Source organism: Zalophus californianus, chromosome 10 (genome assembly GCF_009762305.2).
Source record: "Zalophus californianus isolate mZalCal1 chromosome 10, mZalCal1.pri.v2, whole genome shotgun sequence".
NCBI lineage: Eukaryota > Metazoa > Chordata > Mammalia > Carnivora > Otariidae > Zalophus > Zalophus californianus.
In genome coordinates, this window is record NC_045604.1 from 34,340,020 (window position 1) to 34,354,236 (window position 14,217).

General features: G+C 49.9%; 1 protein-coding gene across 13 annotated transcripts in view; it reads right to left on the minus strand.

The window, feature by feature from the left end:
* Positions 1-14,217, minus strand: part of PLXNA2 (plexin A2) — a 205,508-nt gene that overhangs the window by 159,339 nt on the left and 31,952 nt on the right. Inside the window, exon 4 of one of the 13 annotated variants that reach the window (XM_027610560.2) lies at positions 1,741-2,508. The exons of the other annotated variants lie outside the window; for them this stretch is intronic. Within the exon in view, the coding sequence (XP_027466361.1) occupies positions 2,449-2,508 (60 nt within the window). The 3' untranslated portion in view covers positions 1,741-2,448. Of the gene's footprint in view, positions 1-1,740; positions 2,509-14,217 lie in introns of those variants that run through there. 13 annotated transcript variants of the gene reach the window in all.

Consider the following 14,217-nt stretch of genomic DNA (forward strand, 5'->3'; position numbering starts at 1 on the left):
CATCGCTCAACTAAGGACAGTCTCTGGAGCAGCTTCTTGCTACGGCCTCCCTGGTCCTTTGTGCTCAGGCTACTACGAGGTACAAATCAACTTCCAAGTTCTCAGTGATGGGGAAATGAAAAGGTTCTTCATTGGATCTGCCTGCTGTTAATGAGCTGATCTGGGGGAAAAAGCCCAGCGAAAATGAACAATCACTTCGCAGAGTCACCAGAGTGCTCTGTGCAGCCCGACCGACGTCTGTGTTTTATGCAGTGCTCAGGCGGCTGGTGCCTGGGGCCTGTAAGCAGGTTTATGAGATTAAAGCCCAGTGCCCAATAAATAATTTAGCAGCTTACTGCAAAAAAACATACACGCAGTATAATAGCTACTATCTCCAGCAGTCTGATGTGTACATACATTTTAAATGCACATCACTTTCATCTACATGTCTCCATTTGATGTGGAGTCCAAAACCAAATAAGGAGGAGAAAAAGAACGTCACCTCCACCCTGTCTACGTCCTGCCCCTGCGATGGGGCTGATGAGAGAGAAGACTAGTCGATGCACTCATAATTCTGGGCTTTGCTGGCTTTTCTTTTCCACATCCCACTGGCCCCTGTTATCTTTGCTCTATTCTTTGCTTTCGGTTGCTGTTTGTGTGTGTAGGAAGCATCTGAAATCTCTACTAAGCCAATTATTCATTCAGAATTTGGTTTTCTTCTCCCAGGGGTGCCTTTTTTATGGAGCGCAAAGCTGGCTCCAGGTGCTGTCTCCTGCTGCGTCACGAGTGACTTGCTTGTGGGTGCAGCTTAAAAGCAGAAATAAATAAATATCACTGCCATGGCTACCAGAGTCCCAGCTGAAGTTGTAATGAGCCAGAAGTAGTGGTGACTGATTGATAAGAGCTGGTCTTGGGCAAGAGTATTGGAGGAGGAGGAGGAGGAGGAGGAGGTTGGGGTGAGTGTCACAGGGAGAGAGGACGGCAGAAGGCAGAGAAGCTCGCAGGGAGTTGCTCCAAGACCTAGAAGCCTCGATGGGAGATGAGTGGTACATAGTAATCTACGTAGCAACATGAACAGGCAGGAGAAGACTGATGCCAAGGGGAAGCATTCTCTTCTTACTGGAAAGTTTCCTGGTTCTGATCGCAGTTAAGGGACAAGTGGCCTCGGTGGAGGAGACAGGCATGAGGGAGAGTGGGAGGGTGGCCCTTGAGCTTTCTTGGAAATATGGAAGGCATCCATTTCCACACCAACCCCATGACTCTCCTTCTGTGGGTAACATCTAGCCCTGACCCACTGGCCACTGGCCTTGTACAGACAGCACCAAGCTTACCCCGGCCCCCCTACTCTTTGCACCTCCTTGGCCTTGGATGCATTTACTGCCAGTGGCTGTGGTTCATCTCCCGTTGTTTATGGCCTGGGACAGGCTGCCTACAAACAGCTCCCCAAAGAGTGGGGAAATGCAGGCATCTGCCATTCTGTGAAGCTCTTTCCAGAAATGAAAAGGACAGTCATAAAATGCTGTACAGGGGGGTGGAGGGTGGGTAACATGCATCATAAAAAGCGTAATGGACTAATGCTAATACACCGACTGGCCACAGCCCAGGGGTGTCTGCTGAGCTCAGACATAAATATTGGGGAGGCACCAAGGAGACAGATTTTTTATTTCTTTGATTTGATGGTAGGGGGAGGTTGGGCATATTTTTCCCTCTGTTTCTCTGACTGTGGCCATTCCTCTGGGAAAACCATCAGTCTGTCTGAGACTGAAGCTACTCAATGTTTTATGGCTTCCAGAGCAGTTAGACTCCTGGAAAGACTGGGGGTACAGGAGGCTCTGTGGGTGCGTGCCATTGCCTCAGACAGTGAGTCAGGTTTGGGCTTTGTTTGTATCATCCAAGATCTTGCAAGTGACAAGAGAACCGAATGGAGTGAGCATAATTATGTTGAATGTGTGCTTGAACGCGTTTATGAGTAAACATGTAGGTGCCCAATGTCAGGTTAATTTCCAATATTAAAGGACTAATATTCTCTGATTAATGTTTTCTACTTAGTGAGAACAAAAGTAGTAGCATGCCTGACAACAACAAACAAGAACCTCTATCCCCTCTCAACTTCAGATAGGAAGAGTACGACTCTTGTCTGCTAATTAATGAAAAACTCAGGTACTTGAGGATTCAACCACACATCCTCTAGAGTTTTATGTGGCAAAGTACCTCCAGCTCTGGTTAATGGCGCCCACTGGCCAACTGCTGTCTATCCACACATGTGCCTTTAAGTATGCACTTGCATAGAATGGTCAAAGGTATAGTGTATGTGTGGGGGGAGAAGGAGGAAATGCATACAAATCCTGTGTAAGAAGAGCCTCTATTCTAGACGAGGGTAAGAAGGTCTCACCCCTTTCTCCACAGCCTGGAAGTACTCGTGCTTGTGAGTAGTGCTGGAGCTGTGGGGCCCTGATCTCGAGGATAGATTCAGTCCACCCAAGAGCCTGGACCACTGGAGAGTAGGAGAAACAGCAGAAGCTCTGGTGCCTACAGTGGGGCAAAAAAGAAGCCCCTGTTTAGTCTTTCAGGGTGAGTTGGGAAGACTGAGGGCATCTGGAACTCATGTCCCAGTACACCATCTGTTCTGGAGGAATTATTTTTCCATGCGCTGTCCCTGAGCATGGGTGGCAGAGAAAGTGGTGTTCTTCTGAGGCCCTGAGTACCGAGAGCTACCCCTTTGTCTTCTGTACCTGGGTCTACATGCCAGGAGACAGAGAAGAGGGGAATGGGGACTGTTCTTAGGTGCAGAAGACCTGTGATAAGCAATTTAGCTACTTCCTGAACTTTATTAACATCTTTATGATTTAGACATTACTATCATCACCTTCAACTCCAAGTTTCCAGGAGGTTAAGTAACTTAGCCAGGGTCATATGCTTTATAAATAGTAGGGTTAGGACTTGAACTCAAACCATTGTCTTCTCACAACGATTTAAAAATATGAAAGGAAAAAAATCAATAAATGATGATTTGGAGGAAAAATTATTTTCAGATGAAGGTCGTAAGAGCAGGGACTAATGCATCCCTTATGTCAACGGGTGCATATTATTATTCTCAGTGATAAGGTGTGGGGGATGTCACCACACATTCTATTGTTAGCAGAGGTTAGAGAAGTCTTGGGTGCGTAATGAATTACTGAGACTGAGGGTGAATGGGGCAATGGGGCACTGCTGAACTGAGGGCCTGATCATAATCACAGACAAGGTTCACCAGTAAATAAATATGCTACAAATTTATCCAGAAAAGCATCTCGTCGTGAGAGACAGCTCATTCTTTCCCACCACGTGTAGAAGCAGGTTCTTTTAGGTGTGAGGTTAACTGGTGCTCTGTGGTCCAGGGAGCTCTCTGGGTGAGGGGCCTTAAGATCAGTTGTGAGTGTGGGTCTTGCCCAATCATCTGCCTAGAAATGAGGCCCCACGGGGCCTCTCAATAGGGGCTTGGCTCAGCCCCTTTCAACCAAGCTTAGAGCATAAAGAAACATTCCTCTTCCCTTAGTTGACTCATAGCCACATTGAAGTCTGAAAAAGAAGATACCATAGTATCCAGTCTCTTAGCCTAAGCTAACTCGTATTAGGTTAGACTTAAGGAAGACCTTCCGGACTATGAGCTTGACCATGAGCTCCTGTCAGAGGCTTGACCATGAGCAACCACCATTGGCTCTGAAATAGCCATTCCTACCGACTTTAAAGAGTTGGAGACACACCTTGTTGCTGCCCACAGCAGTGGGCAGGAGGGAACCTTTCCTCCAGCCTCACGTTGGCTTGCTGGTATTTCAGTAAAGGCCCAATACAAATATAGAATGTATAATTTTCACATCATTCTTGGCAAATCCCAGGTGTGCCCCATTAGCAGAGTTCCAAGGATGCCATTCTCTATCAAGAAAAAGACACGCGGCATCATAGTGCTTAGCTCAGGGCCCTATTAATAGCAATCCTAATTATATGGCTGCAAATTTAATTCATAGCAATGATTAGTGTCAGAATCAAAGGCATCAGGCATCAATATTGATGGAACTGCATAAGCCCCATAAACAGAGAACAAGCATTCGGGCACATCCCCCTAGCGGAGGTTTGCTGCTAACTATTGCATTAATGTCTCTTCTAATTTTGCCAGATCAAAATGACTCCATTTTTCAGTATCCCCCTACCGCCCCCCTGGAACCTTTGCCCTGCCATCTCTGAATGGGTATGACTGGCACACAAAAGAACCCAGACAGCATCTTTGAAGAAGAGCCTGGGGGCTCCAAGGGATGCACGGGTGATGGGCCGAGGCCCCTACGCTTTACACAGCCGCTCTTGGCCTTGTCAGCAACACTCCTTTGTCTTCCCTTCAGAAAGCTCACGGCAAACAATGATGCCTGGAGAAAGGAGAGTCAGCTGGGGACTGTGTGTGGCACAAAGGGCTGCCACCCCATCCATTGTGGCCTGGGCTGAGATGGGTGGGGAGGGGGAAGAGGAGGCCCGAGGGGGTGACACAAGGCAGCGTGTGCCGAGGTGACAGCTGCCATGCCCTGGGTTCCCAGGGCATTGTCGCTCGAAAGAGTGCAAAGCATTAGCCCTTCCACGCTTCTCTCGTGCCTCTCCTGGCCTCTCTCTGAAGGGCAGGTAGTAGGTTGCAGAGGGACCAATGGGAGAAGGCCAACAGAGTGCTCAAAGCCAGTGCTTACCAAGGCACAGGTCTGGACTCAGATTCCAGCTCTCCACTGAGGAGCCATGTGACTCTGTCAAGTTACTTCACTTTGTTGAGCCTCAGTTTGCTCATACGGAAAACAGAATATGAATCTTTATCTTACAAGGTATTAAGAGACTTAACTGAAAAAACACTTAGCTCAGTGCTTAGCACATAGTAAGTGTTTAATTAATAAGAGAACCGCCCCCCCCCCAAAAAAAAGTGGCATGTCTAGAGAGGACTAACATGTAAGTCTTGAGATTCCTAATTCAGCTTTCTTCTGATAGGGCAGAACATCTTAGGTCCAAGGCAAGCATTCTGTGGTCAAGTAGTCCTCCTTGCTGGCCAGCCTCTGCTAAGATCCCCAAGGCATGTGGAGAGGGCTTGGGGATGCTGGTCATCCCAGAACAAGGCTGTGTGGACAGGCCTGTGACGGGAAGCTCAGGAAGACTTTTGTCCCCGGGAGAATGATCCCATAGATTCTGCTTAGGGAATGCTTGTATGCCCGGAAGAGGTGGATGTTTTGTGCAGAGAGAATATTCTTCATATGATATAAAGAGAAGGGACCAAAAATTGGAATTGAAGCACCGAATTTGAATCTTGCCTCTGATGCTAAGAACCTGAGTGATTGTGAATGGATCATGTCACATTTCTAGGCATCAGCTATCTTAGCTATAAAATGTAACAATAAATATCTCACCTGCCCAAAGTCTGTAGGCTGGACCAGTTTTCTGAGATCCTTTCTAGGTATAAAATCAGGGTGAGATTCTGACCTTGCATGAGGGAGTCCACCTTCTCCCTGGGGGCCCCAACTCCACAGCCCCTCCCCATCCTGGGCTGCGTTCTCACCCACCCTGAGCTGTCAAGGTGAGAAACCCTGATTTGTTACTAAAGCCTATTAGTGTCATTGTTCCTTCCGGGTTAGGTGGGGATACCTGGCTGGTGGCAGTAGCTTTTGATTTAAAAACCCAGAACATGGTAGAGGAGTAGTGCCGGACTGGGACAACCACAGAGACACTGGCTCTTGAACGTCTGCCCCACCTTAGAGCCTAGAAACCTTTCTGGAGGTTGTAGCAGAGGGACAGACTCCTAGGAAGGGCTCCAAAGGACAGAAACTCAGGTTGACCTGCACCACCTTGCGTCTCCATGGAGTTCCTGCTTCCCTGAACATGTGATGGAAGGACACATGACAAGAAGAACAGAAGTTCAAGTAGCCGCAAGCTTCCAGCTTCATCATCTTGAACCATAGAAGCAACCTAGGTATCTGCTGGGCCTGTCTCCACCTGAAATATTTGTAGCTCTGGTTCCAAGGCCCACGTCTTCCCTTGATTGACCCTGTGACCCTGAGCAAGTCCTTAACCTCTCTGAATTTCTGTACCATCATCTGCAACAGAGCAGAGAAATATCCCAACCCTTCCTAGTCATCAGAAAATGTTATGGAATTAATGAGCTAATAAAAACCCAGGGGATCTGGGCCCTGGAAGAAGAGCCTGGTAATAGCACGGAAGTGGTAACAGCAGTAAGATGTGTGAGAGTCACATCTGTAGCAATGGCTGCCATTTATTGAGCACCTACTATGCATCGGGCTCTGTATTAGGTACTTTATATCCGCCGTGTCTGCCACGCAGGACAGTCCTGTGAGGCAGCATTAGTGGGCCCGTGGAGGAAACTGAGTGCCCCCATCCCACCCCCCAAGCTCCATAGTGAATCCAAGGCAGAGCGAACAGCACGAGGATATTGTGGTCGGCTTGGGAGCATGCATGGGACAGGGAAAGGCTCTGTTGTTAATTCTGCAAAGCTGCAAGAGCCACCGGCCACTTCCCCCAGCCCTGCCCAGGGGAGGGGTCCCTTCATATTGTTTGGTGGAACTCTCAGAAAGCTCTCACTGGTGACTAATGCAGCTGGATGCCAATGTCCAGCAGGATTAGATTAGTTCGGCTCAGCTGGTCTAGTCCTCTAAGTATTTTTTTCCCATGACTCAGGCTGGGGGTGGGGGGAAGGGGGCAGGATTCTCTTCCTCTATCTGACCTTGCGAACATGTCACTAAAACAGGAGGCTGATCTGACAGCCCCCTTCTCCCAGGGAGCCAGACAAGAAGTGGGATTTGGGGAAAGCCTCACAGGTATTAGTAATAACGATTGCAAAGCACTTTTTTGCCAAACGCTTAATAGTAAGTACTTTTCGTACACGATTTCATTTGGTCCTTCCAACAACTATGCAAAGTATTTATTACCACCCCACTCCACAGAAGGAAAAAATCGAGGCTCACATGTTAAGTCACAATAGAAGTGATATTTAAGAGCAAATATGCTCAAAGCCCGCACCACGCTGTACAGGAATTATTCACCACACTCTACTCTCCCTACTAGCACTTATTTTCTTCCAAACATACTATAAATTGTGCTGACTTATTTTTTTTTCAGTCTGTCTTTCAAAAGTAAGATATAATCTTCATGAGGGCAGGCGTTTTGACAACTGTTTAGCCGGAAAATGGCACATAGTAGGTACTCAATCATTTTTAGTCCAATGATGTATCATTTAGTTGAATCCTCAGCAGAAGCTCATGAGGCAAATACTGTCATTACTCACATGTTACAGATGAAGAAACTGACGTGGAGGCCAGGACTACACCCTGTAAGCCCCTATACTCTTCCTTATGCAAATCGGTTTCTACCTGAAGGCAGAGGAACAGACCAGGTAGCCTTTGGAGGTCCCCTCCAACCCCGACATACATGTGCCTGTCCTGTATCCACGGGCAGGCAAGGCTCAATGGCCTAAAAGGATGTGCTTTGTATTTTCCTAAAGATGAGAGCTCTGTAAATATTAGCACCTTGGTCCCTGAAAAATTCTGTGCGGCCTTATGTGGGTCACCTGGATTCTGTGAGCTTGAAACCTTATCCCTCCTCCACCCCGTCCCTGAAACCCAGTTCCCTGTGTTTCACCTGTCCTGAGATAAAGCCTCAAGCCCCAGGGGCTCCCTCTTGGAAGGCAAAGCGGCCTGCTGAGCACACAGCCTGATGCCTCCTACAGGGACCGTCCAGGATGGAAGCCTCTATGGAGCTGCACAAAGGTGCAAAAAAATAAGTGAATCTTTAGCGTCTCCCCTTTCAGAATGGCTCTGGGAGATCAGGGCCTCCTCCCTGGGGGGCAGCTGGGGTTCTGGATAGAAACCCACACCCCCTCTCTGCACCTGTCGTGGTCAAGCAGAGGGATGTGGTGGCCAGGGGTGAGGGGTGTGGGGGGATTCTGTAAAAATATGCCTCCTTCCGGGTGCCAACCAAGTGTTGTGGTTCCCAGCTTTCAGAAGACCAGTTCTTGGGACCCAAGAGGCCTATAAAACAACAAAACAAACAGCGCTTTTGGCGGCAGGAGCCTGGGCAGGGAGCCAAACTCATTACTGGGGATGTGGTGGTGCGCTCGGAATCACCACCCCGGCTCTTCTCCACAGGCTCTGGGGAAAGTGGGAGAGGGTGTCTGCTCCCCACGACCCCAGCCCCCCGGCACTGCTGAGATGCCCTAGGGGGCCAGGGCTTCGGGTCAGCCATCACGAGGGCCAGGGGAGCCGCGAGGTCGCCTAGACTTGGACCCATGGCCCTGGTTGTTTACTCAATCCAGGGTTCCCACTGAGAAATGAGTGAATCATTTCCACTCAGAAGAATGAGTGGCTATTGTTTGGTGGGGTTGGCACAGACAGAAAAGCATGTTTCTCAGCTTTTCATCCAATTTGGCCTCCAGTCCGCCAAGACAACTCCACCCAATGAGGAAGTCAAGTAACAGGTTAGGAACTTCTGGGTGTTTGGGGAGGAAGTATGAAGGCCAATGTCAATAGTATCAATAGAGTGGCCGTGAAACCTTAGGGAGGATACTTTGTGTCTCCATGGCTCCCTTTTCCACATCTGCAAAATGGGGCGGAGATGCAGGGGGCAATCACCATATTTCCTTGAAGTAGTCTCAGAAGATGAAAAGGACCGTAGGAAGGTATCTTGTAAATAATCAGTGTTATCAAACAGCTGAGCAATAACCCTGGGGCTTAGGAGAGTGATGACTTTGGTGCTCTTGATGGATTTTTTCCAGTGCCTAAGCTGCTTCTGCAAGGAGCTCCATTTTCCTGGCTTTGGTCAGTAAACCGTTTGTGAAATTAGAAAAAAGAAGAATGGGCTTGGGGCGTCGGGGCTTCCTGTGGGCTGCAGATGGGAGACCTTGGATTGGTTGGTATGTCCCTTAGGGAAAGACAGAATTTTCCTCAAGAATTTCACAGGCATTTCCGTGGCCATGCCGGTTAGCTAACGGGAAAGGAGGTGGTGCCAAAAGAGGCCAGGGCTCTCCCCAGAACGTGAAAAGGGCAAAGTCTCTGTGGATTTCTAAAACTGTCCAAGAGTCCTATAAAGGGAGGGCTTGGCGGGATGGGGGCAGGGCGGTGGCTACCTGGGCATTTGCACCTGCTCCCTGCGGTCAGCCAGCCTGCGTCTGATCCAAGGGAGGCAGATGGCTGGCCACGCTATTCTGGGGATCTCCAGGCAACAGTGTAAACATGATTGCCTTCTTCCACTCCGGTCACCATGTCTGAGAGTCCTGCCCACCCTCTTCCAAATGTTGTTCATAAACTTTTCCTGTTACCCACCAAGCTCTCCCGTTTTCTTGACACCTCATCCCGCCGCCACTCCCCTCCCCTTGACATATCTACCACAGCATAACTTCCTTCCCTCACAAACCAGCCACGTCAACAGTGGTCACTCTTGGCATCTGGGTCTCTTCCGATCACTGCAAATAGGCGTCTGGCATAGGAAGGCAGCACCCAATATATTGGAGATAAGTTTAATGAGCACCTAACGTGTGAGCAATGTTGGATCTGGCCATGGGGAAGGGTGACATAACATGAGAGGGTCCCTGCCCTTCAGAATCTGTGAATCTCAAGTGGACACATTAGTAGCTGCTCCCGTGTTGGATGCCATCAGAGCAAACTTGCATGCTGTGAGGGGTCTGAGGAGGGGGCTACTCAAAAATGCTTGGAGGGACAGGGTAAAGGACGTGTCACCAGTCCCTGAGCAGCAGGTAAGTTTTCCAGTGGGGACAGAGAACAGAGAGCCAACAACCCCTGCTGCTGGGGGAGGCCCCGGGACTGAGGGGTTAGGGGAAGCCTGCAGGGACGTAAAGCTAGGACTGAGGCAGAAGCTTCGGCAGTCATTAAGAGAGAGAAGGAATGAGAAGGACTCTGCCCCGAACCTGGAGATAGTCCTCCCTCCCACGTCCTTGCAGCTTCTCAGCCCACCTTTTTCCTTCCTTTGCCCCATGACTTGTGCTCCAACTGCCTCCCGGGCTCCTCCTTTCAAGCTGGGAAGTCTTAGTCCATGAGTTTGCAGTTCCTGATGCCACTGTGCTTCCTCCATCTGCTTCATCATGAGCTCCCTGCCTCTCTTCTCTGGATTCTCAGCCTGTCCTTAGCCACCACACCACTGTGCCCCTACCCAGAATACCCCACTTTCCCCTCCCTTATATCCACCCCCAGGCCTGCCTGTTCTCAACATCTTGGCCATGCCTTGCCCTTTCTGTACCCTCACCTCTTCCTTGACCCTGAGGGCTTTCTGCTACACTCTGAGAGCAAGCTGAACCCAGTCCGTGACTCCAAAGCCCACAAGCAGGGTGCCTCGGCTTCCCTCTCTCTGCTCTCCCTCTCTGCCGCAGCCTACCCTCCCTTAACGCCCACTCCTACTGAAGGAGTCAGGGGAACAGTGGTGGCATAAGGATCATGTGGCAGGCGTAGGAGCTCCTCCACAGCATCCCTGGTCGGTGACCTAGATATTTCCACTGACTGGGAGCTCATTCCCTCTTGAGTCAAGTCTTTCCATGTTGGGACAGTTTGGCTACCAGAAACTTCCTCCTTATAGTAAGTGGAAATGTGCTTTACTGTCACTCCTGCTCACAGGTTCTATTCTGCCCTCTGGAGCCACACCAGGTAAGTCTAGTTCGTCTTCCACAGCTTGATGGCTAAGTATGTGAACTGCGAAACCAGACGATGAAGGTTCAAATTCTGGCTCTGCCATTTACTAGCTCTGTGGCCTCAGATGAACATCTTTACCTTTCTTGGCCTCTATTTCTTCATCTGTAAAATGGAGGTGATAATAGCACCTCCCTCACAGAATTATATCAATATTAAATGAGTTAACAGATATAAAGCTCTTAGAATAACACCTGACATATAATAAGTGCTCAGTAAGTTGTATTATCTGAGGAAAGATATTTTGTTTCCTCCTTTCCTCTTCTTTCCTTGAGTTACTACCCTTTTTAAAATATTCTTCACATAGCGTAACTCCACCAGGTCTCACGACCGGGAAATTATTCTCCTATTAGTGCAGTGAAGACTAATTGATTTTGGGAAATCGGCATCACCCAGTTGGTTCCTGTTGATCTTGTGGTCAGCAAAGATCCCAAGATCCTTTTCACTTGGTCCTCCCAGGCCTGGACCCTCACAGTGCTCCAGCTTGACCTTCCCCTCACCAATCCTCCAAACCCCCTGTGCACTCTAGACCTTCTGGGCACAGGCTCTGCACCTTCTCAGTGTGGCACCCAAGGTCTAGAAGGCCCTTCTCTCTCCCCGCCATTTGTCAAGTCATCAGTTTCTCATCCCTTCCTCCTCAGTAAAGCCTTCAAGGTCAATCACACCATAGTGGTTGGTTTCTCTGCCATTGTTCCATCCCTGTGGTGGGCCGTATGCCTGTCTTCTTACCACCTGTAGTGCACTGACCCCTAGCCAATACAGGTATGACCCACCTCGGCTTTGAGGTCCTATCTTTATTCTGCCTGCTCCTTCCGCAGGCTTGGGGCTCAGAAGGCCTCGTCTGCGATGCTCCCCCAGCGTCTAGCAGAGAACAGGGTACGAGCAAGTATGTGACACAGCACGTAAGAGCCCCTCACCGTCATGCCATGGTCTCTGCATCCTCTATGCTTCCCCACAGAGGGACATCCTGTTCCAATGGCTGCAGTGGATGAGGGCTGGACTGTCTGACAGACGCCTGGTCAGGCAGGGAAGAAGTGAACAGTTCTGACGCACCCTGCTTCCCCCCCCTTTCCAAACTCTTAGCTGTTTTTTTTCTTTATTTTCCTTCCTGTGTTGAAAGAGCTATGGGGCCTGGACCATGGTAGAGTTTCCTGGGGACATTCCACAAATTCCTCATGGACTGATGCTCTGGAGAGGGCGGGGGCAAGCGGGTGGGTAAATAGGAGGCTAGTGGGAGCCATGGTATAAGTATCAGGTGCCTCAAAGGAGCGTGGGTGGAAAGGAAGGGCGGGCTGCACAGTAGAAGGAGCGATATTATGAGCTCATAGAAACAGCCGAAGAAAGGCCAAGTGAAGACTGAGAAGGAGTGGCCACTGTGCAGGTTGGAACAAGCCGTGGGCAGCCACGCCCCTAGCCTTGCCCTTGAACCCGCTGACTTGCCTCCATAGCGACTTGTCCACCAGGATTCCAACAAGGCCAGGAGAGCTTGGCTAACTTGGGTGTGTGGCTTGGAAAGATGCCCCAAGCAGCCCCCTGTGTGTGCTGCACAAGATGGACAGAGACACGGGAAGGTCAGCACAAGGGTTCCTTTGCATCTGTCTGGATCTCTCTTCCTTTATTCTCTCCTCACCCACCCAGTCAGCAACTGTTCATTCCTTAACTCCGACACAGCACTGATGAGAATGGAGGCACGAGTCCCTGGCTGAACTCCTTAGCAAGCCTAGACCTGAAGATAGTTCTCGGCCTCCATCCCTGTGCTCCGTGGCTGCCTCTTTAAGTAAAAAGGGTGCCAAATTGAGTGTCAGGGCAAGCAGTGACCTGTCCTAGTCTCTATGCTTGGACAAGTCACTTGTTTTCTCTGGACCTCAGTTTCCCTGCCGAGCAATGAGCGTATTGGGCCAGATGATCTCGACGATTTCCTAGAATGGTTCTATTTCTCAAAAGCAGCTTGGGGGCCTATCCCATGTGTGAACACTTGGTGAAAGAATTAGGCAGAAGGAGGTAAATAAATATGAATGGAGCATGACCCCTGCCTTTAATAGAACTTTCAAGGGAATAAAGGAGACAAACAGTCACACAAATGATCCAGAACAGTGCGTGAAGGCCCTGGAAGAACTAGGGAAGGTGCTGAGCACCAACCTCACTGTGGGTACTGCTGGCCCTTCAAAAGCCTTTGTGCATTAGAGAAAAAGGCGGTCTCTGTGGGCAGATGACTTAGTAAGGGGAGCCCCTCTGGATGGATGTTAAGACCCTTAGGGTACCTGGCTTGACAGAGAGAGTTCAGGTTTGAATTCAATTCCTGTAGGCTCCTTGTCCCAATGCTCCTATGCAAGGTTCAGTCTACCTGCCTGTACAAGTAGATAACCCTGCAGGGAAATAGCCAGCCGCAGGGGTCCACGCTGAATTCCACACTGGCCCAGTGGAATATGCCACTTTTAAATCTTGGTAGAATCTCCCAAGGCAACTCCCCCTCCCCCCAGTTCTGGAAAGGCAAACGCAGGAACCACATCCATACTCTCTTCCATGGACCTAAAGGCCAAGCCAAGGTCCCCGGTCCCAGGCAGAATAGGGGCACAGGATGGCAACAAGTAGCAACCTCTCCACAGAGCGAGAAAAGGGTTAAAGGGCCTTGGCATCAAGAGAACCAGAAGCAGTCCGGACAGTTCAGCACCTCCACATAAACCTAGACCAGTGTTTCTCACCTTGGCCGCAACTCAGAACAAGCAGAACTCGCAAATTCTTCCTCAGGCTCCCTCCCTGCCACCCCTCCTTCCACATTCCCGAAAGACATCTCTCCCTGGGCTCTAAATGGATTTGGGGGAAAGAGCTGCCTGGGGGGCTGTCAACATCAAAGGGTGAGATGCGCTGAGGTCTTGCATGGGCCTTGATCCACAGGTGGCGGGACTGGGGAAAGGTGGCAGAAGGGTAAGCTTGGGAAAAGGGGATTAGCTGGGACCGGAAAGAATGAGGCTGCTGTAATCCCACATAACGAACCGGACTGCGCTCGTCTCTGCACCCTGAGCTCTAGACAAGCAGGTACAAGCTGCTGGCTTCAGCCCGCCACACCAGAGGCCCTCTGTGCTGCCGGCCCCAGCCAGCCAGTGCCCTCCCGAGGTGCCCATGGCAGGCATGAGATGAGATATTGACTTCCTCCTGGCAGCTCAAGTCTTGAGCGGGGAGCGGAAGGGCAGGAAAGAGTCTGTGATTGCAGGACGAGGCAAGGCAGGAGGGCAGTTTCTCACTCGGGCACCATACGCTTGGATTCTTCGAATTGGGCCCAGTCACCTGCTCTGACCAGCTGCTTTGGATGCAATAAAGACTTCTGACCAGTGCCATCAATTCTATGAACCGTGGCGAGGGATTTGTGACGTGGGTGATTCATAACGCAGATAGTCAAAGCATCAGTTCTACTTGGTTTGGGGATAAAGGGTGATTTTTTTTTTTCCTACCCTCAGAGTGAGATGCCTTTCTAATTCCGTGAAGTTTGGGCAATACTGAAATATGCTTGCCTTCCCTAGACACTCGCCGACTAACG